The sequence below is a fragment of the Heptranchias perlo genome, chromosome 12, assembly GCF_035084215.1.
Source record: "Heptranchias perlo isolate sHepPer1 chromosome 12, sHepPer1.hap1, whole genome shotgun sequence".
In the NCBI taxonomy this organism is placed as follows: domain Eukaryota; kingdom Metazoa; phylum Chordata; class Chondrichthyes; order Hexanchiformes; family Hexanchidae; genus Heptranchias; species Heptranchias perlo.
In genome coordinates this window covers 1,007,226-1,035,160 of record NC_090336.1, presented here as the reverse complement: position 1 = coordinate 1,035,160, position 27,935 = coordinate 1,007,226, and the positions used below count along the sequence as shown (strand labels likewise).

Sequence of the window (27,935 nt, the reverse complement as noted above, 5' to 3'; positions counted from 1 at the left end):
CATCTCGGACAAAGCAGCCTGCTTGATTGGCACCCCATCCACCACCCGAAACATTCACTCCCTTCACCACCGGCGCACAGTGGCTGCAGTGTGTACCATCCACAGGATGCACTGCAGCAACTCGCCAAGGCTTCTTCGACAGCACCTCCCAAACCCGCGACCTCTACCACCTAGAAGGACAAGGGCAGCAGGCACATGGGAATCTGCACATCCCCCTCCAAGTCACATACCATCCCGACTTGGAAATATATCGCCGTTCCTTCATCGTCGCTGGGTCAAAATCCTGGAACTCCCTTCCTAACAGCACAGTGGGAGAACCTTCACACGGACTGCAGCGGTTCAAGAAGGCGGCTCACCACCACCTTCCCAAGGACAATTAGGGATGGGCAATAAATGCTGGCCTCGCCAGTGACGCCCACATCCCATGAACGAATAAAAAAAAAATCTATCAAGCTCAGATTTAGAATTCATAATTGAGCTAGCATTAACTGCCATTAGCAGAAGAGCGTTCCAAACTTCTCCCACCCTTTGCGTGTAGAAGCATTTCCTAACTTCACTCCTGCACGTCCTGGCTCTAAATGTTAGGCTATGTCCCCTCGTCCTAGTATTCAAGTGTAGCAGACCTCCAAAAACAATTACAAATGTCTCGGCAGCCAGAAGCAATAATCCAGCCACTAACCTGTAAATCGTACATGGTCCCTTTAAATAGCACCGGTGAGGGTTGGGGTTAAGACTGTGCGTTGAGTTGAGTGTTAAGTCCCAAAATGGTGTCTATCACTTTAAATCAGCGTTGTACACTGATTGAAACCATTTTAGAAACATAGAAACATAGAAAATAGGAGCAAGAGTAGGCCATTCAAAATGATCATGGCTGATCGTCTAACTCAGTACCCTGTTCCTGCTTTTTTCCCCATATCCCTTGATCCCTTTAGCATTAAGAAATATATCTATCTCCTTCTTGAATATATCTAATGACTTGGCCTCCGCTGCCTTCTGTGGTAGAGAATTCCACAGGTTCACCACCCTCTGATTGAAGCCATTTTCTCCCTACGTTTCATGCTTCCAGCGTTCGGTATCTGCGCCTGCGCTAACTCCTATACCAAAATGGCGTCTGGCGCAGGTCACGCTGAAAACGTGCATGCGCATCCAAGACGCCATCTTGGATGTCGGAGAGGCCGCGTAGCACCGAAACAATGGGCGTTACACGGCCCAATTTAGCGCCCTCTGAGCCCAGCAGATACCAGCCCACACACCATGACACCAACTGCAACCAGTCCAGAGACTTTGAGACAAACAGGAACGAACCCCAGAGGCAGTGAAGACAGCAGGTACCAGCCCCCGAGACTGTGAGCCCAGCAGGTACCAGCCCCCGAGACTGTGAGCCCAGCAGGTACCAGCCCCCGAGACTGTGAGCCCAGCAGGTACCAGCCCCCGAGACTGTGAGCCCAGCAGGTACCAGCCCCCGAGACTGTGAGCCCAGTAGGTACCAGCCCCCGAGACTGTGAGCCCAGCAGGTACCAGCCCCCGAGACTGTGAGCCCAGCAGGTACCAGCCCCCGAGACTGTGAGCCCAGCAGGTACCAGCCCCCGAGACTGTGAGCCCAGCAGGTACCAGCCCCCGAGACTGTGAGCCCAGCAGGTACCAGTCCCCGAGACTGTGAGCCCAGCAGGTACCAGCCCCCGAGACTGTGAGCCCAGCAGGTACCAGCCCCCGAAACTGTGAGCCCAGCAGGTACCAGCCCCCGAGACTGTGAGCCCAGCAGGTACCAGCCCCCGAGACTGTGAGCCCAGCAGGTACCAGCCCCCGAGACTGTGAGCCCAGCAGGAACCAGCCCCTGAGACTGCGAGCCCAGCAGGAACCAGCCCCCGAGACTGCGAGCCCAGTAGGAACCAGCCCCCGAGACTGTGAGCCCAGCAGGAACCAGCCCCCGAGACTGTGAGCCCAGCAGGAACCAGCCCCCGAGACTGTGAGCCCAGCAGGAACCAGCCCCCGAGACTGTGAGCCCAGCAGGAACCAGCCCCCGAGACTGTGAGCCCAGCAGGAACCAGCCCCCGAGACTGTGAGCCCAGCAGGAACCAGCCCGCGAGACTGTGAGCCCAGCAGGAACCAGCCCCCGAGACTGTGAGCCCAGCAGGAACCAGCCCCCGAGACTGTGAGCCCAGCAGGAACCAGCCCGCGAGACTGTGAGCCCAGCAGGAACCAGCCCCCGAGACTGTGAGCCCAGCAGGAACCAGCCCCTGAGACTGTGAGCCCAGCAGGAACCAGCCCCCGAGACTGTGAGCCCAGCAGGAACCAGCCCCCGAAACTGTGAGCCCAGCAGGAACCAGCCCCTGAGATTGTGAGCCCAGCAGGAACCAGCTCAGAGACTGTGAGCCCAGCAGTTAACAGCCACCGAGACTGTGAGCCCAGCAGGAACCAGCCCCCGAGACTGTGAGCCCAGCAGGAACCAGCCCCCGAGACTGTGAGCCCAGCAGGAACCAGCCCCCGAGACTGTGAGCCCAGCAGGAACCAGCCCCCGAGACTGTGAGCCCAGCAGGAACCAGCCCCCGAGACTGTGAGCCCAGCAGGAACCAGCCCCCGAGACTGTGAGCCCAGCAGGAACCAGCCCCCGAGACTGTGAGCCCAGCAGGAACCAGCCCCCGAGACTGTGAGCCCAGCAGGAACCAGCCCCCGAGACTGTGAGCCCAGCAGGAACCAGCCCCCGAGACTGTGAGCCCAGCAGGAACCAGCCCCTGAGATTGTGAGCCCAGCAGGAACCAGCTCAGAGACTGTGAGCCCAGCAGGTAACAGCCCCCGAGACTGTGAGCCCAGCAGGTACCAGCCCCTGAGATTGTGAGCCCAGCAGGTACCAGCTCAGAGACTGTGAACCCAGCAGGAACCAGCTCAGAGACTGTGAGCCCAGCAGGAACCAGCCCCTGAGATTGTGAGCCCAGCAGGAACCAGCTCAGAGACTGTGAGCCCAGCAGGTAACAGCCCCCGAGACTGTGAGCCCAGCAGGAACCAGCCCCTGAGATTGTGAGCCCAGCAGGTACCAGCTCAGAGACTGTGAGCCCAGCAGGAACCAGCTCAGAGACTGTGAGCCCAGCAGGAACCAGCCCCTGAGACTGTGAGCCCAGCAGGTACCAGCTCAGAGACTGTGAGCCCAGCAGGAACCAGCTCAGAGTTTGTGAGTCCAACATGAACCATCCCCAGAGACTCTGGGCCCAACAGGAAACAGCCCAGGGAGTGTGAGACCAACAAGAACAAGCCACAGAAACAGTGAACACAGCAGGTACCAGCCCCCGAAACTGTGAGCCCAAAAGGAACCAGACCAGGGACTGTGAGACCAACAGGAACCAGCCCGGAGACCGTTATACCAACAGGAACCAGCCCGGAGACCGTGAGACCAACAGGAACCAGTCCAGAGACCGTGAGACCAACGGGAACCAGCCCGGAGACCGTGAGACCAACAGGAACCAGCCCGGAGACCGTGAGACCAACGGGAACCAGCCCGGAGACCGTGAGACCAACAGGAACCAGTCCAGAGACCGTGAGACCAACAGGAACCAGCCCGGAGACCGTGAGACCAACAGGACCCAGCCCAGAGACCGTGATACCAACGGGAACCAGTCCAGAGACCGTGAGACCAACAGGAACCAGCCCGGAGACCGTGAGACCAACAGGACCCAGCCCGGAGACCGTGAGACCAACAGGACCCAGCCCGGAGACAGTGAGACCAACAGGACCCAGCCCGGAGACAGTGAGACCAACAGGACCCAGCCCGGAGACCGTGAGACCAACAGGACCCAGCCCGGAGACCGTGAGACCAACAGGAACCAGTCCAAAGACCGTGATACCAACAGGAACCAGCCCGGAGACCGTGATACCAACAGGAACCAGCCCGGAGACCGTGAGACCAACAGGAACCAGCCCGGAGACCGTGAGACCAACAGGAACCAGCCCGGAGACCGTGAGACCAACAGGAACCAGCCCGGAGACCGTGAGACCAACGGGAACCAGCCCGGAGACCGTGAGAACAACAGGAACCAGCCCGGAGACCGTGTTACCAACAGGAACCAGTCCAAAGACCGTGATACCAACAGGAACCAGCCCGGAGACCGTGAGACCAACAGGAACCAGTCCAAAGACCGTGAGACCAACAGGAACCAGCCCGGAGACCGTGAGACCAACAGGAACCAGCCCGGAGACCGTGAGACCAACAGGAACCAGTCCAAAGACCATGATACCAACAGGAACCAGCCCGGAGACCGTAAGACGAACAGGAACCAGCCCGGAGACCGTGATACCAACAGGAACCAGCCCGGAGACCGTGAGACCAACAGGAACCAGTCCAAAGACCGTGAGACCAACTGGAACCAGCCCAGAGACCATGAGACCAACGGGAACCAGCCCGGAGACCGTGATACCAACAGGAACCAGCCCAGAGACCGTGAGACCAACAGGAACCAGCCCAGAGACCGTGAGACCAACAGGAACCAGTCCAAAGACCGTGAGACCAACTGGAACCAGCCCAGAGACCATGAGACCAACGGGAACCAGCCCAGAGACCGTGATACCAACGGGAACCAGCCCGGAGACCGTGAGACCAACAGGACCCAGCCCGGAGACCGTGAGATCAACAGGAACCAGCCCGGAGACCGTGAGACCAACGGGAACCAGCCCGGAGACCATGAGACCAACGGGAACCAGCCCGGAGACCGTGAGACCAACAGGGAACAGCCCGGAGACCGTGAGACCAACAGGAACCAGCCCGGAGACCGTGAGACCAACGGGAACCAGCCCGGAGACCATGAGACCAACGGGAACCAGCCCGGAGACCGTGAGACCAACGGGAACCAGCCCGGAGACCGTGAGACCAACAGGAACCAGCCCGGAGACCGTGAGACCAACGGGAACCAGCCCGGAGACCATGAGACCAACGGGAACCAGCCCGGAGACCGTGAGACCAACGGGAACCAGCCCGGAGACCGTGAGACCAACAGGAACCAGCCCGGAGACCGTGAGACCCTCGGGAACCAGCCCGGAGACCGTGAGACCAACGGGAACCAGCCCGGAGACCGTGAGACCAACAGGAACCAGCCCGGAGACCGTGAGACCCTCGGGAACCAGCCCGGAGACCGTGATACCAACGGGAACCAGCCCGGAGACCGTGAGACCAACGGGAACCAGCCCGGAGACCGTGAGACCAACGGGAACCAGCCCGGAGACCGTGAGACCAACAGGAACCAGCCCGGAGACCGTGAGACCAGCGGGAACCAGCCCGGAGACCGTGAGACCAACGGGAACCAGCCTGGAGACCGTGAGACCAGCGGGAACCAGCCCGGAGACCGTGAGACCAGCGGGAACCGGCCCGGAGACCGTGAGACCAACGGGAACCAGCCTGGAGACCGTGAGACCAGCGGGAACCAGCCCGGTGACCGTGAGACCAACGGGAACCGGCCTGGAGACCGTGAGACCAGCGGGAACCAGCCTGGAGACCGTGAGACCAGCGGGAACCAGCCTGGAGACCGTGAGACCAGCGGGAACCAGCCTGGAGACCGTGAGACCAGCGGGAACCAGCCCGGAGACCGTGAGACCAGCGGGAACCAGCCTGGAGACCGTGAGACCAGCGGGAACTGGCCCGGAGACCGTGAGACCAACGGGAACCGGCCTGGAGACCGTGAGACCAGCGGGAACCGGCCCGGAGACCGTGAGACCAACAGGAACCACCCCGGAGACCGTGAGACCCACAGGAACCGGCCCGGAGACGGTGAGACCAACAGGAACCAGCCCGGAGACCGTGAGACCCTCGGGAACCAGCCCGGAGACCGTGAGACCAACGGGAACCAGCCCGGAGACTGTGAGACCAACGGGAACCAGCCCGGAGACCGTGAGACCCTCGGGAACCAGCCCGGAGACCGTGAGACCAACAGGAACCAGCCCGGAGACCGTGAGACCCACGGGAACCAGCCCGGAGACGGTGAGACCAACAGGAACCAGCCCGGAGACGGTGAGACCAACAGGAACCAGCCCGGAGACCGTGAGACCCACGGGAACCAGCCCGGAGACGGTGAGACCAACAGGAACCAGCCCGGAGACCGTGAGACCAGCGGGAACCAGCCCGGAGACCGTGAGACCAGCGGGAACCAGCCTGGAGACCGTGAGACCAGCGGAAACCAGCCCAGAGACCGTGAGACCCTCGGGAACCAGCCCGGAGACGGTGAGACCCACAGGAACCAGCCCGGAGACCGTGAGACAATCAGGAACCAGCCCGGAGACCGTGAGACCAGCGGGAACCAGCCTGGAGACCGTGAGACCAGCGGGAACCAGCCCGGAGACCGTGAGACCCACAGGAACCAGCCCGGAGACGGTGAGACCAACAGGAACCAGCCCGGAGACCGTGAGACCCACGGGAACCAGCCCGGAGACGGTGAGACCAACAGGAACCAGCCCGGAGACCGTGAGACCCACGGGAACCAGCCCGGAGACGGTGAGACCAACAGGAACCAGCCCGGAGACCGTGAGACCAACAGGAACCAGCCCGGAGACCGTGAGACCCACGGGAACCAGCCCGGAGACGGTGAGACCAACAGGAACCAGCCCGGAGACGGTGAGACCAACAGGAACCAGCCCGGAGACCGTGAGACCCACGGGAACCAGCCCGGAGACGGTGAGACCAACAGGAACCAGCCCGGAGACGGTGAGACCAACAGGAACCAGCCCGGAGACCGTGAGACCAGCGGGAACCAGCCCGGAGACCGTGAGACCAGCGGGAACCAGCCTGGAGACCGTGAGACCAGCGGAAACCAGCCCAGAGACCGTGAGACCCTCGGGAACCAGCCCGGAGACGGTGAGACCCACAGGAACCAGCCCGGAGACCGTGAGACAATCAGGAACCAGCCCGGAGACCGTGAGACCAGCGGGAACCAGCCTGGAGACCGTGAGACCAGCGGGAACCAGCCCGGAGACCGTGAGACCCACAGGAACCAGCCCGGAGACGGTGAGACCAACAGGAACCAGCCCGGAGACCGTGAGACCCACGGGAACCAGCCCGGAGACGGTGAGACCAACAGGAACCAGCCCGGAGACCGTGAGACCCACGGGAACCAGCCCGGAGACGGTGAGACCAACAGGAACCAGCCCGGAGACCGTGAGACCAACAGGAACCAGCCCGGAGACCGTGAGACCCACGGGAACCAGCCCGGAGACGGTGAGACCAACAGGAACCAGCCCGGAGACCGTGAGACCCACGGGAACCAGCCCGGAGACGGTGAGACCAACAGGAACCAGCCTGGAGATAGACATGATCACAAATGCAGTGAAGTTGTTGCGTGACCAATCTGGATAGGCACCTGGTTACAATCTGGTTCCTGTTTGGTTGTCCTGCTTTAAGGTGATGGCAGCTGATTGGTTGGAGTGTTTCCGTGCCGATAACTGTGCTCCCTCGCTCCTGAGGAGAACGTGCCTCCATATTGCTGCTGGCGATAAGAGCTGACAGACTGCACACTGCGTCGGACTTTCCTTTGTTGACTTTTAACAGAGGCATTAACCTGTTTCAAATAAATGGATTGGCTAACTCCTTGGAAACAGAGGACAGAAGGACATTTATTGCGGACAGGCGGCTGTGCTTTATACGAACGCCTGGAGTACGGGCTCACTCAGGCCAGGCCTCGAATTCTCATCGAGATGAAATGAGCTGCAGAGATTCAGGAGCCGGGCAGCCGCTGCTTTACTCCCGGTTACCCAGTTTCACCTCCATCACCACCAACATGAAAAATGTTTTTATTGTACGAGGTCAAAACAAACTAAGCTCCAAGAAAATCCAGTGAGCAATCTGGCCCCAAGTGGTGTCAGTCCACATTTTGCGTTTGACAGCTGGTGCTGCAGTGCTGTGAGGAATCTGGGACACTGTAGGTGACAGGTGCCCCTGGCAGCTGCACTTCTATCACACCAGGCCACTCCGAACAGAGCACTGGTTGTCTTGGCAACTGTTTGTCTATTATCAGCAGTTTCCTTCTCATCCGCTTTCTGGCTTTTGAACAGGTTTTAATCACATTGTGAGTTCCAATTATTTTATCCACATTTTTAAAATCGATGTAATGAGGCAAAGTACAGTTTGCATGATGTGAAATTACGATCATCCTTTTCAAGATGGAGGCACATCTTTGGGGTTGGTTAACTCCGGGTAATCTGTTCCGGGTTCTCACACACGGGGCCCGCAGAGACTTCAACCTCCTAACCCCACCGTCGGGGCCTGTCTTAAAAATAACAGGGTTCAAAGAATTGTCATTACGAGCTTCACACAGTGAGTATCATTGGGGGTGGTGTGGGGTCGGGGGGGGGCGTACAATAACTGACAATAGCAGTTCATCGGAGCTCAATTTACAGGCAAATTACAGAAAGGTGCAAGAACGTTAGAGGGGTGATAACGGGGGACTTCAATTATCCCAATATAGGCTGGGATAGTAACAGTATAAAGGGCAAAGAGGGGGAGGAATTCCTGAAATGTGTACAAGAGAATGTTCTGGAACAGTGTGTTACCAGTTCATCCAGGAAGGAAACAATGCTGGATCTAGTTCTGAGGAATGAACCGGAGCATGTTTCAGTGGGGAGAGCATTTAGGGAATAGCGATCATAATATCATTAGGTTTAGAATAGTTATGGAAAGGGACAAGGAAAAATCAAATGTGAAAATACTTAACTGGAGGAGGGCAAATTTCAGTGAGTTAGAAAGGGATCTTGCCCAGGTGGATTGGAATCAAAAATTATTGGGTAAAACAGTATCTGAACAATGGGAGGCCTTCAAGGAGGAGATGGTTCAGGTATAGAATTGACACATTCCCATGAGGGGGAAAGGAAGGGCATCCAAAGCTAGAGCTCCCTGGATGACTAAAGATATAGAGATTAAAATGAGACAGAAAAAGGCTTCTGACAAATGTAAGGTTTATAATACAGTAGCGAACCGGACTGAATACAGAAAGTACAGAGGAGATCTAAAAAAGATGATCTTGTGGAGGCAGAGGAAATGGCTGAGGTAATAAATGAACACTTTGTATCGGTCTTCACTAGGGGAGAGGATGCTGCCAATGTATCGGAGTAAAGGAGGAGGTAGTAGCGATATTGGATAGGATAAAAATAGATAAAGAGGATTTAATTAAAAGATTGGCAGTCCTCAAAATAGAAAAGTCACCCGGTCCAGATGGGATGCATCCTAGGTTACTGAGGGAAGTAAGTGGAAATTGCAGGGGCTCTGGTCACAATCTTCAATATGGGAATGGTGCCAGAGGAATAGCAGAATGGAAATTTTACACCCCTGTTCAAAAAAGGGGAGAGGGATAAACCTGGCAATTACAGGCCAGTCAGCCTAATGTCGGTGATGGGGAAACTTTGACACACAATAATCCGGGACAAAATTAATTGGCACTTGGAAAAGTGTGGGCTAATAAATAAAAGTCAGCACGGATTTGTTAAAGGAAAATTGTGTTAGACTAACATAATTGAGTTCTTTGATGAAATAACAGAGAGGGTTGATGAGGATAGTGTGGTTGAAGTTGTGTATATGGACTTTCAAAAGGCATTTGATAAAGTACCACAAAATATACATGTTAGCAAAATTAAAGCCCATGAGATTAAAGGGATAGTGGCAGTGTGGATACAAAATTGGCTAAGGGACAGAAAGCAGAGAGTCGTGGTGAACAGTTGTTTTTCAGACTGGAGGGAAGTATACAGTGGTGTTCCCCAGGGGTCAGTATTAGGACCACTGCTCTTGTTGATATATATTAATGACCTGGACTTAGGTATAGAGGATATAATTTCAAAGTTTGCAGATGACACAAAACTCAGAAATGTTGTAAACAGTGAGGAGGATAGTAACAGACCTCAGGAGGACGTAGACAGACTGGTGAAATGGGCAGACACATGGCAGATGAAATTTAATGCAGAGAAGTGAGAAGTGATACATTTTGGCAGGAAGAATGAGGAGAGGCAAAATAAACTAAATGGTACAATTTTAAAGGGGGTGCAGGAACAGAGAGACCTGGGGGTGTATGTACACAAATCTTTGAAGGTGGCAGGACAAGTTGAGAAGGCTGTTAAAAAGTACATGGGATCTTGGGCTTTATTAATAGAGGCATAACAAGGAAGATATGCTAAACCTTTATAAAACACCGATTAGGCCTCAGCAGGAGTATTGTGTTCAATTCTGGGCACCGAACTTTAGGAAGGATGTGAAGACCTTAGAGAGGGTGCAGAAGAGATTTACTAGAATGGTTCCAGGGATGAGGGACTTCAGTTACGTGGATAGACTGGAGAAGCTGGGATTGTTATCCTTAGAACAGAGAAGGTTAAGGGGAGATTTGATGGAGGTGTTCAAAATCATGAACAGTTTTGCTGGAGTAAATAAAGAGAAATTGTTTCCAGTGGCAGAAGGGTCGGTAACCAGAGGACACAGATTTAAGGTAATTGGCAAAAGAGCCAGAGGCGACATGAGGAAACTATTTTTTATGCAGTGAGTTGTTATGATCTTGAATGCACTGCCTGAGAGGGTGGTGGAAGCAGATTCAATAATAACTTTCAAAAGGGAATTGAATAAATACTTGAAAGGAAAATAATTACAGGGCTACGGGGAAAGGGCAGGGGAATGAGACTAATTGGATAGCTCTTTCAAAGAGCCGGCACAGGAACGATGGGCCGAATGGCCTCCTCCTGCGCTGTACCTACTATGATACTGTGACACTATGATAATTAATGTCAGTTCAGATCTAACCAAGCTTCGGCCCGTTGTAAATCTGCCGACTACCTGCCACTTGGCCCACTGTCCTTTTCTGGTGAGATTCAGGTGCTGGCCAACGGTCAATGCCATCAACAAAGAGATGGCAGGGAGTCCACCCAGGCTGGATGTCCTTTTGCCCCTTAAACCCAAATGGTGTTTGACCACAGCGCTTGGGGTCTGGCACTCTGATAGTGGTGTGACCGATGCCCCGATGGTAGGAGGGTAGGTCCCCGGTTGTGTCTGAGAGGCCCTTGAACGTAGGAATCTAGGTCTATCTGAGAGGCATCGAAGGTCGGGCTTTATTTTCACCCAGAGGGCGGTAGGAGTCTGGAGCTCACTGCCTGGAAGGGTGGTAGAGGCAGAAACCCTCAACTCATTTAAAAAGTACTTGGACGTGCACCTGAAGTGCCGTAACCTACAGGACTATGGATCAAGTGCTGCAAGGTGTGATTAGTCTGCATGGCTCTTTCTCAGCTGGCACAGACACAATGGGCCGAATGGCCTCCTTCTGTGCCGTAACTTTCTATGATTCTATGAAATTGGATATTTTAGTTCATGATCGTGTACAGGGCATTGGTGAGACCACATCTCGAATACTGTGTGCAGTTTTGGTCTCCTTATTTAAGAAAGGGCATAATTGCTTTGGAGGCGGTTCTGAGAGGGTTCACTCGACTGATTCCTGGGATGAGGGGGTTATCTCATGAGGAAAGGTTGGGTAAGTTGAGCCTGTATACACTGCAGTTTAGAAGAATGAGAGGTGATCTTATTGAAACATAAAAGATCCTGAGGGGACCAGAAGGGATAGATGCTGAGAGGATGTTTCCCCTTGTGGGAGAGACTAGAACTAGGGGCCACAGTTCAAAAATAAGGGGTCTCCCATTTAAGACAGAGATGAGGAGAAATTTTTTCTCTCTGAGGGTCGTGAGTCTGTGGAACTCCCTCCCCCAGAGAGCGGTGGAAGCAGGGTCATTGGATATTTTTAAGGCTGAGTTAGATAGATTCCTGATTAATAAGGGAGTCAAAGGTTATGGTAGGTAGACGAGAGAGTAGGGTTGAAGTCACAATCAGATCAGCCATGATCTTATCAAATGGCAGAGCAGGCTCGAGGGGCCGAATGGCCTACTCCTGCTCTTAATTCGTATGTTCGTAAAAGATGTCAGTGACTTTGACCAGGGCTGTCGGTGCATTGGACAAGATGGAAACTAGCCTGAAGGGATTTGAACAGTGTGTAAGGGGAGAGAAGAGCAAAGAGCTGAGTGGTGATGGTATGTTTAAGGACCTTGGAGAGCAAAAGGAGGCTAGAAAGCAAAATAATAGTCATTATCTCATTGCTGTTTGTGGGACATTGCTGTGCGCAGATTGGCTGCCGCGTTACCCAAGATTACAACAGTGACGACCCTTAAAAAGTCCTTCATTGGCTGTGAAGAGCTTTGGGACATCCTGAGGTCATGAAAGGCCCGATATAAATGCAAATTCTTTCTTTCAGAGATGGAGCTGCAGATGGAGAAAATGAAAAGAGGAAAGAAAGGCTTGTGTGTGTGTATGTGTATATATATATATATATATATATATATACACATATAGATACACACACATACACACACACATATACACGTGTGTATACATGTGTGTGTGTGTGTGTGTGTGTATCTATATATATATAGATATATATGGATAGATAGATAGATAGCATCTTTCTTAGCCTCAGGTCTTCTCAAAGCACAGGCAATGAATTACTTAAGTGTAGTCTTTGTTGTTAGGTAAAATCAGCAGCCAAGGTCCCATTAACAGCAATGGGATGAATGACTAGATCTGTTTTGGTTGAGGCCTGGATGCTGGCCAGAATGCTGACAGAACTTCCTGCCATGGGCTTTTTAATATCCACCTGAATAGGCAGATTGGGGGGGGCATTGGTTTAATATCCAAATAGTTGCAAGGACTGTACCACTGGGAGCTTCCTGTGCAATTGCTGGAGGAGGAGAGAGAGGAGAGGGACCAAGGGCAGAGAGGCACCTCTGTCAGTACAGCACTCCCTCAGTACGGTCCCTATGACAATACAGCACTCCCTCAGTACTGCCTCTACGACAATACAGCACTCCCTCGGTACGGCCCCTACGACAATACAGCACTCCCTCGGTACGGCCCCTACGACAATACAGCACTCCCTCAGTACGGCCTCTACGACAATACAGCACTCCCTCAGTACGGCCCCTACGACAATACAGCACTCCCTCGGTACGGCCCCTACGACAATACAGCACTCCCTCAGTACTGCCCCTACGATGATACAGCACTCCCTCAGTACTGCCCCTACGACAATACAGCACTCCCTCTGTACTGCCTCGACGACAATACAGCACTCCCTCAGTCCTGCTCCTACGACGATACAGCACTCCCTCAGTACGGCCCCTACGATGATACAGCACTCCCTCAGTACTGCCCCTACAACAATACAGCACTCCCTCAGTACGGCCCCTACAACAATACAGCACTCCCTCAGTACTGCCCCTACGACGATACAGCACTCCCTCAGTACGGCCCCTACGACAATACAGCACTCCCTCAGTACGGCCCCTACGACGATACAGCACTCCCTCAGTACGGCCCCTATGACGATACAGCACTCCCTCAGTACGGTCCCTACGACGATACAGCACTCCCTCAGTACTGCCCCTACGACGATACAGCACTCCCTCAGTACGGCCCCTACGACGATACAGCACTGCCTCAGTACGGCCCCTACAATGATACAGCACTCCCTCAGTACTGCCCCTACGACAATACAGCACTCCCTCAGTACTGCCCCTACGACGATACAGCACTCCCTCAGTACTGCCCCTACGACGATACAGCACTCCCTCAGTACGGTCCCTACGACGATACAGCACTCCCTCAGTACTGCCCCTACGACGATACAGCACTCCCTCAGTACTGCCCCTACGACGATACAGCACTCCCTCAGTACGGCCCCTACGACGATACAGCACTGCCTCAGTACGGCCCCTACGACGATACAGCACTCCCTCAGTACGGTCCCTACGACAATACAGTTCTCCCTCAGTACGGCCCCTACAATGATACAGCACTCCCTCAGTACTGCCCCTACGATGATACAGCACTCCCTCAGTACGGTCCCTACGACGATACAGCACTCCCTCAGTACGGCCCCTACGACGATACAGCACTCCCTCAGTACGGTCCCTACGACGATACAGCACTCCCTCAGTACGGTCCCTACGACGATACAGCACTCCCTCAGTACGGCCCCTATGACAATACAGCACTCCCTCAGTACGGCCCCTACGACGATACAGTTCTCCCTCAGTACGGCCCCTACGACGATGCAGCACTCCCTCAGTACGGTCCCTACGACAATACAGCACTCCCTCAGTACGGCCCCTACGACAATACAGCACTCCCTCAGTACGGCCCCTACGACAATACAGCACTCCCTCAGTACTGCCCCTACGACGATACAGCACTCCCTCAGTACGGCCCCTACGACGATACAGCACTCCCTCAGTACTGCCCCTACGACGATACAGTTCTCCCTCAGTACGGCCCCTACGACGATACAGCACTCCCTCAGTACTGCCCCTACGACGATACAGCACTCCCTCAGTACTGCCCCTACGACGATACAGCACTCCCTCAGTACTGCCCCTACGACGATACAGTTCTCCCTCAGTACGGCCCCTACGACGATACAGCACTCCCTCAGTACTGCCCCTACGACGATACAGCACTCCCTCAGTACTGCCCCTACGACGATACAGCACTCCCTCAGTACGGCCCCTACGACGATACAGCACTCCCTCAGTACGGCCCCTACGACGATACAGCACTCCCTCAGTACGGCCCCTAAGACGATACAGCACTCCCTCAGTACGGTCCCTACGACGATACAGCACTCCCTCAGTACGGCCTCTACGACGATACAGCACTCCCTCAGTACGGTCCCTACGACGATACAGCACTCCCTCAGTACGGCCCCTACGACGATACAGCACTCCCTCAGTACGGTCCCTACGACGATACAGCACTCCCTCAGTACTGCCCCTACGACGATACAGCACTCCCTCAGTACGGCCCCTACGACGATACAGCACTCCCTCGGTACGGCCCCTACGATGATACAGCACTCCCTCAGTACGGTCCCTACGACAATACAGCACTCCCTCAGTACGGCCCCTACGACGATACAGCACTCCCTCAGTACGGCCCCTACGATGATACAGCACTCCCTCAGTACGGTCCCTACGACAATACAGCACTCCCTCAGTACTGCCCCGAAGTGTAGCCCGGATTACATGCTCAAGTCCCTGGACTGGGGCTTGAACCCATGACCTTCTGACTTGGAGGTCAGAAGACCGACCAACCGGTACTGGAGCTGAGCTGATGGAGGGTAGGCTTTTTGGGGAAGGCGGTGGTGGTAATTTCAGTCACCTCCAAGGGAAGTGTTTGGAGCCTAGGGAATGGACACCATTGGCAATGTAAGCCAATTTAAACACTATCTACCGAAAGGTTGGCTGAAGTTGACTTCACATTAGCAAAAAAAAAATGACGAGCCCGAGAGATTGATCCAATGCAAGATCAATCTGACTCTCTGCAAATGGAGCTCACCCAACCTGTGGACCCAGCAGGCGACCTGTCAATCACTCGAGACCCCGCCTCCGTCCCGTCCTCGCTTCCTATTGGCGGTTGGTCCAGGCGGCTCCTGCATGTTTGATGAGGTGGGCGGGGCTCGCGGCTGTCAGTCAGCGCGCGGGACCGGCCGGCGGCGGGCGGGAGACGGGGAGTCGGAGCCGGAGCCGCCCGGTGAGTGAGGACCGGGCACCGTCCGCCGGAGTAGCTCAGATCGATACACGTCCGGGGGGTGGGGATGATGCCTGCCGTACACGGGGGGTGGGTGGGGATGATGCCTGCCGTACACGGGGGGTGGGGATGATGCCTGCCGTACACGGGGTGGGGATGATGCCTGCCGTACACGGGGGGAGGATGATGCCTGCCGTACACGGGGGTGGGTGGGGATGATGCCTGCCGTACAAGGGGAGATAATTCCTGCCGTACACGGGGGTGGGGGGGTGGGTGGGGATGATGCCTGCCGTACAAGGGGAGATAATTCCTGCCGTACACGGGGATGGGGATAATGCCTGCCATACAAGGGTGAGATAATTCCTGCCGTACACGGGGTGGAGATAATTCCTGCCATACAAGGGGGGATATAATATATGCCGTACTGGGGAGGGGGGGGGGGATAATGCCTGCCGTACATAGGGGGAGATAATGCCTGCCGTACAGAAGAGGGGGCATTAAGTACTGTCTGGATTCTAGGTCATGGATCTGGATAATAGTTTGACCTACTATCCCACAGTATGTAGACAATAAAGGAGAGGATGACAAAAGGAAATACTGAAGTAGTTTAAAAAAACAATTAGGAAGGCAAAGAGAAATTACAAAATTAAATTGTCAAGGAATATAAAAAGAAATAGTAAAGTATTCGACAGACACATAAATAACAAAAGAAAAATTGGGATAGGGATGTGGTCATTAAGGGATACACAAGATAAACTCACAGGTAATGCTAGTGAAATGGCAGAAATATTGAATAGTTACTTTGCCTCAGTATTTACCAAAAAGGCTACATATAAAGACATTTAAAATAGAAAGGGGAAGATAATTGATAAACTAATCAAACTTAGAGAGGATAACCGTTGGATGGATTGTATCCGCGCATATTAAAAGAAGTTAGGGAGGAGGTAACAGAGGCACTATTACATATATATAAAAATTTACTCGAAAAGGGAATAATGGCAGAGGACTGACGGACAGTTAATGTGACTCCGATATTTAAAAAGGGAGTTAGAGCAAGTCCAGGGAACGATAGACCAGTTAGCTTAACGTCGGTGGTAGGAAAGATAATGGAATCCTTACTCGAAGATGTAATAGAAAAACATCTAGGAAATGAAAATATAATATAGAATAGTCAGCATGCATTTCTGAAGAAATGGTCATGCTTGACCAAATTTATTGAATTTTTTGAAGAAGTAACAGAAAGAGTAGACAAAGGCAATGTAATAGATGTAATATATTTGGATTTTCAAAAGGCCTTCGATATGGTAATTCATTGTAGACTCATGATTAAAGTCTGAGCATGTGGAGTCAGGGAACAAGTAGCAGAATGGATAGCAAGCTGGCTACAAAACAGAAAACAGAGAGAAGAGGTTAAAGGTAGTTATTCAGACTGACAAAAGGTGGGAATTGATGTTCCACAAGAATTGGTGCTGGGATCGGTGGTGTTCACCATTTACATTAACAATTTGGATTCGGGAATCAGAAGTACAATTTCAAAATTTGTGGATGACACCAAACTGGGGAGTATAGTTAATACTGAGGACTGCGACAAAATACAGGAAGACATTAATAAACTTGCAGAATGGGCACAAAATTGGCAAATGAATTTCAATATGGATAAGTGTGAGGTATTACATTTTGATAGGAAGAATAAGGGGGCCACATACTTTTTTTTTATTCGTTCACGGGATGTGGGCGTCGCTGGCGAGGCCAGCATTTATTGCCCATCCCTAATTGCCCTCGAGAAGATGGTGGCGAGCCGCCTTCTTGAACCGCTGCAGTCCGTGTGGTGACGGTTCTCCCACAGTGCTGTTAGGAAAGGAGTTCCAGGATTTTGACCCAGCGACAATGAAGGAACGGCGATATATTTCCAAGTCGGGATGGTGTGTGACTTGGAGGGGAACGTGCAGGTGGTGTTGTTCCCATGCGCCTGCTGCTCTTGTCCTTCTAGGTGGTAGAGGTCGCGGGTTTGGGAGGTGCTGTCGAAGAAGCCTTGGCGAGTTGCTGCAGTGCATCCTGTGGATGGTGCACACTGCAGCCACAGTGCGCCGGTGGTGAAGGGAGTGAATGTTTAGGGTGGTGGATGGGGTGCCAATCAAGCGGGCTGCTTTATCTTGGATGGTGTCGAGCTTCTTGAGTGTTGTTGGAGCTGCACTCATCCAGGCAAGTGGAGAGTATTCCATCACACTCCTGACTTGTGCCTTGTAGATGGTGGATCTTATAGACAGTTTCCTAGAAGTAAAGGGAATTAGGGGTTATGAGGAGCGGGCAGGAAATTGGACATGAAGCTGAGTTCGGATCGGTCAATGCCCTGTGGGTGGCGGAGAGGGCCCAGGGGCTATGTGGCCGGGTCCTGCTCCGACTTCTTGTGTTCTTTAGATTTGTGGTTGGGATCAGATCAGCCATGATCTTATTGAATGGCGGAGCAGGCTCGAGGGGCCGATTGGCCTACTCCTGCTCCAATTTCTTATGTTCTTATGAAAGGCTTTGGGGAGTCAGGAGGTGAGTCACTCGCCGCAGAATACCCAGCCTCTGACCTGCTCTCGTAGCCACTGTATTTATATGGCTGGTCCAGTTAAGTTTCTGGTCAATGGTGACCCCCAGGATGTTGATGGTGGGGGATTCGGTGATGGTAATGCCGTTGAATGTCAAGGGGAGGTGGTTAGACTCTCTCTTGTTGGAGATGGTCATTGCATGGCACTTATCTGGCGCGAATGTTACGTGACACTTATGAGCCCAAGCCTGGATGTTGTCCAGGTCTTGCTGCATGCAGGCTCGGACTGCTTCATTATCTGAGGGGTTGCGAATGGAACTGAACACTGTGCAGTCATCAGCGAACATCCCCATTTCTGACCTTATGATGGAGGGAAGGTCATTGATGAAGCAGCTGAAGATGGTTGGGCCTAGGACACTGCCCTGAGGAACTCCTGCAGCAATGTCCTGGGGCTGAGATGATTGGCCTCCAACAACCACTACCATCTTCCTTTGTGCTAGGTATGCCTCCAGCCACTGGAGAGTTTTCCCCCTGATTCCCATTGACTTCAATTTTACTCGGGTTCCTTGGTGCCACACTCGGTCAAATGCTGCCTTGATGTCAAGGGCAGTCACTCTCACCTCACCTCTGGAATTCAGCTCTTTTGTCCATGTTTGGACCAAGGCTGTAATGAGGTCTGGAGCCGAGTGGTCCTGGCGGAACCCGAACTGAGCATCGGTGAGCAGGTTATTGGTGAGTAAGTGCCGCTTGATAGCACTGTCGATGACACCTTCCATCACTTTGCTGCTGATTGAGAGTAGACTGATGGGGCGGTAATTGGCCGGATTGGATTTGTCCTGCTTTTTTTTGTGGACAGGACATACCTGGGCAATTTTCCACATTGTCGGGTAGATGCCAGTGTTGTAGCTGTACTGGAACAGCTTGGCTGGAGGCGCAGCTAGTTCTGGAGCACAAGTCTTCAGCACTACAGCTGGGATGTTGTCGGGGCCCATAGCCTTTGCTGTATCCAGTGCACTCAGCCGTTTCTTGATATCACGTGGAGTGAATCGAATTGGCTGAAGACTGGCTTCCGTGATGGTGGGGATATCGGGAGGAGGCTGAGATGGATCATCCACTCGGCACTTCTGGCTGAAGATGGTTGCAAACGCTTCAGCTTTGTCTTTTGCACTCACGTGCTGGACTCCGCCATCATTGAGAATGGGGATGTTTGCAGAGCCTCCTCCTCCCGTTAGTTGTTTAATTGTCCACCACCATTCACGACTGGATGTGGCAGGACTGCAGAGCTTTGATCTGATCCGTTGGTTGTGGAATCGCTTAGCTCTGTCTATAGCATGTTGCTTCTGCTGTTTAGCATGCATGTAGTCCTGAGTTGTAGCTTCACCAGGTTGGCACCTCATTTTTAGGTACGCCTGGTGCTGCTCCTGGCATGCTCTTCTGCACTCCTCATTGAACCAGGGTTGATCCCCTGGCTTGTTGGTAATGGTAGAGTGAGGAATATGCCGGGCCATGAGGTTACAGATTGTGCTGGAATACAATTCTGCTGCTGCTGATGGCCCACAGCGCCTCATGGATGCCCAGTTTTGAGCTGCTCGATCCGTTCTGAATCTATCCCATTTAGCACGGTGGTAGTGCCACACAACACGTTGGATGGTGTCCTCAGTGCGAAGACGGGACTTCATCTCCACGAGGACTGTGTGGTGGTCACTCCCACCAATACTGTCATGGACAGATGCATTTGCGACAGGTAGATTGGTGAGGACGAGGTCAAGCAAGTTTTTCCCTCGTGTTGGTTCGCTCACCACCTGCCGCAGGCCCAGTCCAGCAGCTATGTCCTTCAGGACTCGGCCAGCTCGGTCAGTAGTGGTGCTACCGAGCCACTCTTGGTGATGGACATTGAAGTCCCCGAACCAGAGTACATTTTGTGCCCTTGCTACCTCCAAGTGGTGCTCAACATAGAGGAGGACTGATTCATCAGCTGAGGGAGGACGGTAGGTGGTAATCAGCAGGAGGTTTCCTTGCCCATGTTTGACCTGATGCCATGAGATTTCATGGGGTCCAGAGTCAATGTTGAGGACTCCCAGGGCCACTCCCTCCTGACTGTATATCACTGTACCGCCACCTCTGGTGGGTCTGTCCTGCCGGTGGGACAGGACATACCCAGGGATGGTGATGGAAGAGTCTGGAACGTTGGCTGAAAGATATGATTCTGTGAGTATGGCTGTGTCAGGCTGTTGCTTGACTAGTCTGTGGGACAGCTCTCCCAATTTTGGCACAAGTCCCCAGATGTTAGTAAGGAGGACCTTGCAGGGTCGACTGGGCTTGGTGTTTTGCCGTTGTCGTGTCCGGTGCCTAGTGGTCCGATGCCGGGTGGTCAGTCCGGTTTTATTCTTATTATGACTTTTTGTAGCGAGATTTTACAACTGAGTGGCTTGCTAGGCCATTTCAGAGGGCAATTAAGAATCAACCACATTGCTGTGGGTCTGGTGTCACGTATAGGCCAGACCGGGTAAGGACGGCAGGTTTCCTTCCCTAAAGGACATTAGTGAACCAGATGGGTTTTTACTACAATCCGGTAGTTTCATGGCCATTATTACTGATACTGGTATTTTAATTCCAGATTTTTTTATTTAATTAATTGAATGTTTTTAATTAATTAATTGAATTTAAATTCGCCAGCTGCCGTGGCGGGATTTGAACTCATGACTCTGGATTTTAGTCCAGGCCTCTGGATTACTAGCTCAGTAACATAACCACTATGCTACCAGTGGAAAATTCAGGAGAAACTTCTTCACCCATAGTATGGCTAGAATGCTTGGATAAGAGTCTAAATGGGGTAGAGGAACAGAGGGATCTAGGGGTACAGATACATGTTAAACTTGTATAGAACCTTGGTTAGACCACACTTGGAGTATTGTGCCAGTAATGGTCTCCATATTATAAAAAGGATATAGAGGCACTGGAGAAGGTGCAAAAAAGATTTACGAGGATGAAACTAGAACTGAGCGGGAGAGGTTATACCTATCAGGAAAGATTGAATAGGCTGGGGCTCTTTCGTCTAGAAAAGAGAAGAATGAGGGGTGACCTGATAGAGGTCTTTAAGATTATGAAAGGGTTTGATAGGGTAGACGTAGAGAAGATGTTTCCACTTGCAGGGGTGACCAGAACTAGGGGCCATAAATATATGATAGTCATTAATAAATCCAGTGGAAAATTCAGGAGAAACTTCTTCACCCATAGTATGGCTAGAATGTGGCTACCACAAGGAGTAGTTGAGGCGTATAGCATAGATGTATTTAAGGGGAAGCTAGATGAACACATGAGGGGGAAAGGAATAGAAGGATATGTTGATCGGGTGAGATGAAGTAGGGAGGGAGGAGGCTCATGTGGACCTGTTGGGCCAAATGTCCTGTTTCTGTGCTGTACATTCTATGTAGTTCTATTTATAATGCCCGCTGTACAGGGTGTGATAATCTCTGCCGTACATAGTATCATAGTATGTTGCAGCACAGAAAGAGCCATTTGTGTCAGAGCTATCCAATTGGTCCCATTCCCTTGCTCTTTTCCCACAGCCATGTAATTTTTCCGATCAAGTATTTATCCGATTCCCTTTTGAAAGCTATGATTGAATCTGCTTCCACCACCCTCTCAGGCAGCGCATTCCAGACCATAACTCGCTGCGTAAAAAAAAAATGTTTCCTTTTGTCACCTCTGGTTCTTTTGCCGATCACCTTAAATCTGTGACCCTTCTGCCACTGGAAACAGTTTCTCCTTATTTACTGTACCAAACCCATTCATGATTTTGAACACCTCTATCAAATCTGCCCATAACCTACTCTCCTCCAAGGAGAACAATCCCAGCTTCTCCAGTCTATCCACCGTAACTGAAGTCCCTCATCGCTGGAATCATTCTAGTAAATCTCTTCTGCACCCTCTCTAAGGTCTTCACATCCTTCCTGAAGTGTGGTGCCCAGAATTGAACACAATACTCCAGCTGAGGCCTAACCAGTGTTTTATAAAGGTTTAGTGTAACTTCCTTGTTTTTGTACTCTGTGCCTCTATTAATAAAGCCCAGGATCCCATATGCTTTTTTATCAGTCTTCCCAACTTGTCCTGCCACTACAAAGATTTGTGTACGTACACCCCCAGGTCCGACTGTTCTTGTACCCCCTTTAAAATTGTATCATTTAGTTTATATTGCCTCTTCTCATTCCTCCGACTAAAATGCATTACTTTACATTTCTCTGCGTTAAATTTCATCTGCCACGTGTCTGCCCATTTCACCAGTCTGTCTATGTCCTCCTGAGGCCTGTTACTATCCTCCACATTGTTTACTACATTTCTGAGTTTCATGTCATCTGCAAACTTTGAAATGATACCCTTTATCATAGAATCATAGAAAGTTACAGCACAGAAGGAGGCTATTCGGCCCATCGTGTCTGTGCTGGCCGAAAAAGAGCTATCCAGCTTAATCCCAATTTCCAGCACTTGGTTCGTAGCCCTGTAGGTTACGGCACTTCAAGTGCACATCCAGGTACTTTTTAAATGAATTGAGGGTTTCTGCCTCTCCCACCCTCTCAGGCAGTGAGTTCCAGACCCCCACCATACTCTGGGTGAAAAAATTTCTCCTCAGCTCCCCTCTAATCCTTCTACCAATTACTTTAAATCTATGCCCCCTGGTCACTGACCCCTCTGCTAAGGGAAATAGGTTCTAGTTCTCCCTATCCACTCTTTCTAGTCCCGTCATAATTTTATATACCTCAATTAAATCTCCTCTCAATCAACCCCAGTCTATCCAATCTTTCCTCATAGCTAAAATTCTCCAGTCCTGGCAACATCCTCGTAAATCTCCTCTATACCCTCTCTAGTGCAATTACATCTTTCCTGTAATGCGGTGACCAGAACTGTACACAGTACTCAAGCTGTGGCCTAACCAATGTTTTATACAGTTCTAGCATAACCTCCCTGTTCTTTTATTCTATGCCTTGGCTAATAAAGGAAAGTATCCCGTATGCCTTTTTAACCACCTTATCGACCTTCAGGGATCTGTGGACATGCACTCCAAGGCCCCTTTGTTCTTCGAGACCCAAGTTCAGGTCATTAATATATATCAAAAAGAGCAGTGGTGTTAATACTGACTCCTGGGGAACAGCACTGTATACTTCCCTCCAGTCTGAAAAACAACATTCACCACCACTCTCTGCTTTCTGTCCCTTAGCCAATTTTGTATCCACACTGCCATTGTCCCTTTAATTTTGCTTTCAAGTCCATTATGTGGTACTTTATCAAATGCCTTTTGAAAGTCCATAAACACATCTACTGCACCACCTCAGGCCTCTCTGATACTTCATCAAAGAACTCAAAAGGTAGTAAAACACAATTTCCTTTAACAAATCCGTGCTGACTTTTATTTATTAGCCTATATTTTTCCAAGTGCCAATTAATTTTGTCCCGGATTATTGTCTCTAAAAGTTTCCCCACCACCGACATTAGGCTGACTGGCCTGTAATTGCCGGGTTTATCCCTCTTTTTTGAACAGGGGTGTAAAATTTACAATCCTCCGGTCCTCCGGACCCATCCCCATATCTAATGGAAGATTGTGGCCAGTACTTCCGCAATTTCCACCCCTCTTTCCCTCAGTAACCGAGGATGCATCCCATCTGGACCAGGTGACTTTTCTACTTTGAGTACTGCAAATCTTTTGAGTACTCCCTCTTTATCTATTTTTACCTTATCCAATATCACCACTACCTCCTCATTTACTGCTACAATAGCAGCATCCTCTTCCCTAATGAAGACCGATGTGAAGTATTCATTTATTACCTCAGCCATTCGCCCTGCCTCCACAAAAAGATCTCCTGTTTTTTCCCTAATCACCCCCACCCTTCCCTTAACTACCGTTTTACGATTTATATGTTTATCAGACTTTTGGGTTCCCTTTTATGTTAGCTGCTAATTTTTTTTATTCGTTCATGGGATGTGGGCGTCACTGGCGAGGCCGGCATTTATTGCCCATCCCTAATTGCCCTTGAGAAGGTGGTGGTGAGCCGCCTTCTTGAACCACTGCAGTCCGTGTGGTGAAGGTTCTCCCACAGTGCTGTTAGGTAGGGAGTTCCAGGATTTTGACTCAGCAATGATGAAGGAACGGCGATATATTTCCAAGTCGGGATGGTGTGTGACTTGGAGGGGAACGTGCAGATGGTATTGTTCCCATGTGCCTGCTGCCCTTGTCCTTCTAGGTGGTAGAGGTTGCGGATTTGGGAGGTGCTGTCGAAGAAGCCTTGGCGAGTTGCTGCAGTGCATCCTGTAGATGGTACACACTGCAGCCACAGTGCGCCAGTGGTGAAGGGAGTGAATGTTTAGGGTGGTAGATGGGGGTGCCAATCAAGCGGGCTGCTTTGTCCTGAATGGTGTTGAGCTTCTTGAGTGTTGTTGGAGCTGCACTCATCCAGGCAAGTGGAGAGCATTCCATCACACTCCTGACTTGTTCCTTGTAGATGGTGGAAAGGCTTTGGGGAGTCAGGAGGTGAGTCACTCGCCACAGAATACCCAGCCTCTGACCTGCTCTTGTAGCCACAGTATTTATATGGTTGGTCCAGTTAATTTTTTGGTCAATGGTGACCTCCAGGATGTTGATTGTGGGGGATTCGGCGATGGTAATGATGTTGAATGTAGCTGTACTGGAACAGCTAGGCTAGAGGCGCGGCTAGTTCTGGAGCACAAGTCTTCAGCGCTACAGCTGGGATGTTGTTGGGGCCCATAACCTTTGCTGTAATCCAGTTCACTCAGCCGTTTCTTGATATCACCTGGAGTGAATCGAATTGGCTGTAGACTGGCTTCTGTAATGGTGGGGATATCGGGAGGAGGCTGAGATGGATCATCCACTCGGCACTTCTGGCTGAAGATGGTTGCCAACGCTTCAGCTTTGTCTTTTGCACTCACGTGCTGGACTCCTCCACCATTGAGGATAGGGATGTTTACAGAGCCTCCTCCTCCCGTTAGTTGTTTAATTGTCCACGACCATTCACGACTGGATGTGGCAGGACTGCAGAGCTTTGATCTGATCCGTTGGTTGTGGAATCGCTTAGCTCTGTCTGTAGCATGTTTGTTGCTTCCGCTGTTTAGCATGCATGTAATCCTGTGTTATAGCATCACCAGGTTGGCACGTCATTTTTAGGTACGCCTGGTGCTGCTCCTGGCATGCTCTTCTACACTCCTCATTGAACCAGGGTTGATCCCCTGGCTTGTTGGTAATGGTAGAGTGAGGAATATGCCGGGCCACGAGGTTACAGATTATGCGGGAATACAATTCTGCTGCTGCTGATGGCCCACAGTGCCTCATGGATGCCCAGCTTTGAGCTGCTTGATCTGTTCTGAATCTATCCCATTTAGCACAGTGATAGTGCCACACAACACGTTGGATGGTGTCCTAGTGTGAAGACGGGACTTCGTCTCCACGAGCACTGTGCGGTGGTCACTCCTACCAATACTGTCCTGGACAGATGCATCTGCGACATGTAGATTGGTGAGGACGAGGTCAAGTAGGTTTTTCCCTCGTGTTGGTTCGCTCACCAGGCCCAGTCTCGCAGCTATGTCCTTCAGGACTCAGCCAGCTCGTTCAGTAGTGGTGCAACCGAGCCACTCTTGGTGATGGACATTGAAGTCCCCCACCCAGAATACATTTTGTGCCCTTGCTACCCTCAGTGCTTCCTCCAAGTGGTGCTCAACATAGAGGAGGACTGAGGAGGTAATCAGCAGGAGGTTTCCTTGCCCATGTTTGACATAAAATTGTGAGATTTCATGGGGTCTGGAGTCAGGGCCACTCCCTCCTTACTGTATATCTCTGCACCGCCACCTCTGGTGGGACAGGACATACCCAGGGATGGTGATGGAAGAGTCTGGGACGTTGGCTGAAAGGTATGATTCTGTGAGTATGGCTATGTCAGGCTGCTGCTTGATTAGTCTGTGGGACAGCTCTCCCAATTTTGGTTTGCCTTTGTCATGTCCGGGTGGTCCGTCCAGTTTCATTCTTCTTATGACTTTCTGTAGCGAGATTGTACAGCTGAGTGGCTTGCTAGGCCATTTCAGAGGGCGATTAAGAATCAACCACATTGCTGTGGGTCTGGAGTCACATATAGGCCAGACCGGGTAAGGACGGCAGGTTTCTGTCCCTAAAGGACATTAGTGAACCAGATGGGTTTTACCGACAATCCGGTAGTTTCATGGCCACCATTACTGATACTAGATTTTTATTTATTCCACATTTGTTAATTAATTGAATTTAAACTCCCAGCTGCCGTGGCAGGATTTGACCTCATGACTCCGGATTATTAGCCCAGTAACATGACCACTCTGCTACCATACCCGAATCTATTCTCATACTCTCTCTTTGCCCCTCTCATTCCCTTTTTAAAATCTCCTCTGTACTTTCTGTATTCAGTCTGGTTCTCTACTGTATTATGAACCTTACATTTGTCATAAGCCTCCTTTTTCTGTTTCATTTTTATGAGCTTTAGTCATCCAGGGAGCTCCAGATTCAAAGCCCTTCCTTTCTCCCTCGTGGGAATGTGTCTATTCTGTACCTGATCCACCTCCTCCTTGAAGGCCTCCCACTGTTCAATTACTCTCTTACCTGACAATTTTTGATTCCAATCCACCTGGGCAAGATCCCTTTCTAACTCACTGAAATTTGCCCTCCTCCAGTTAAGTATTTTCACATTTGATTGTTCCTTGTCCTTTTCTATAACTATTCTAAACCTGATGGTATTATGACCACTGTTCCCCAAATGCTCCCCCACTGAAACATGCTCCACCTGCTCCACTTCATTCCTCAGAACTAGATCCAGCATTGCTTCCTTCCTCGTTGAGCTGGAAACACACTGTTCTACAAAGTTCTCTTGTACTCATTTCAAGAATTCCTCCTTCTCTTTGCCCTTTATACTGTTACTATCCCAGTCTATATTGGGATAATTGAAGTCCCTCATTATCAATACTCTAACTTTCTTGCATCTTTCTGTAATTTGCCTGTAAATTTGCTCCTCTTTCTCCTTCCCACTATTTGGTGGCCTATAGTATTTACCCAGTAGTTTAATCGTTCCTCTATTGTTCCTCAATTCTAACCAAATAGTTTCTGTCTTTGACCTCTCAACTACATCATCCCTTTCTAGTGCCATAATAGTTTCTTTGATCAATACTGTCACACCCCCACCTCCTTTCTTTCCTGCCCTATCTTTCCTGAATACCTTGTAGCCAGGAATATTAAGTTCCCAATCCTCTCCTTCTTTGAGCCAGGTCCCTGTTATTGCCACTATATCATAGTCCCATGATGCGATTTGTCTCTGCAGCTCACCAACCTTATTTACTATGCTACGTGCATTTACACACATGGACTCCAATCTTATCTTAGACTGCCTCCCATTTCTGAGCTGTTCTTTACTCTAGTTCTATTTGTCTCTCCCAATCCTCTGTGCACCTTGTTTCTCCTCTCTAATGTTTCATCCTGGTGCCCATCCCCCTGCCAAATTAGTTTAAACCCTCCCCCACAGCACCAGTTAACCTCCCCGTGAGGACATTGGTCCCAGCTCTGTTGAGGTGCAACCTGTCCATCTTGAACAGATCCCTCCTTCCCTCGGACTGCTCCCAATACCCCAGGAATCTGAAGCTCTCCCTCCTGCACCATTTCTCCAGCCACGCATTAACCTGTCTTATCCTATATTCCAATACTCACTAGCGCGAGACACTGGGAATAATCCAGAGATTTTTACCTTTGAGACCCTGCTTTTTAACTTCCTCCCCTAGCTCCTGAATCTCTGACCGCGGGACCTCAAACCTTTTCCTTCC

General features: G+C 51.3%; 2 protein-coding genes across 2 annotated transcripts in view; both read left to right on the top strand.

Annotated features, from left to right (window-relative positions):
• Positions 1–27,935, top strand: part of LOC137327806 (carnitine O-palmitoyltransferase 1, liver isoform-like) — a 273,112-nt gene that overhangs the window by 208,077 nt on the left and 37,100 nt on the right. The gene's annotated exons all lie outside the window — the stretch shown is intronic.
• Positions 3,178–7,314, top strand: LOC137328111 (uncharacterized protein DDB_G0287625-like). The gene is made up of 2 exons (XM_067994291.1): positions 3,178–3,227; positions 3,303–7,314. Exons 1-2 carry the CDS (start codon positions 3,178–3,180, stop codon positions 7,312–7,314), a joined length of 4,062 nt encoding a protein of 1,353 aa, XP_067850392.1.

Coding starts and splice junctions, on each gene's coding strand:
- LOC137328111 (XM_067994291.1), top strand. CDS start 3,178: ATGAACCATCCCCAGAGACTCTGGGCCCAACAGGAAACAGCCCAGGGA. Junction 3,228..3,302: donor CAGGAAACAGCCCAGGGAGT/GTGAGACCAACA, acceptor TGAGCCCAAAAG/GAACCAGACCAGGGACTGTG.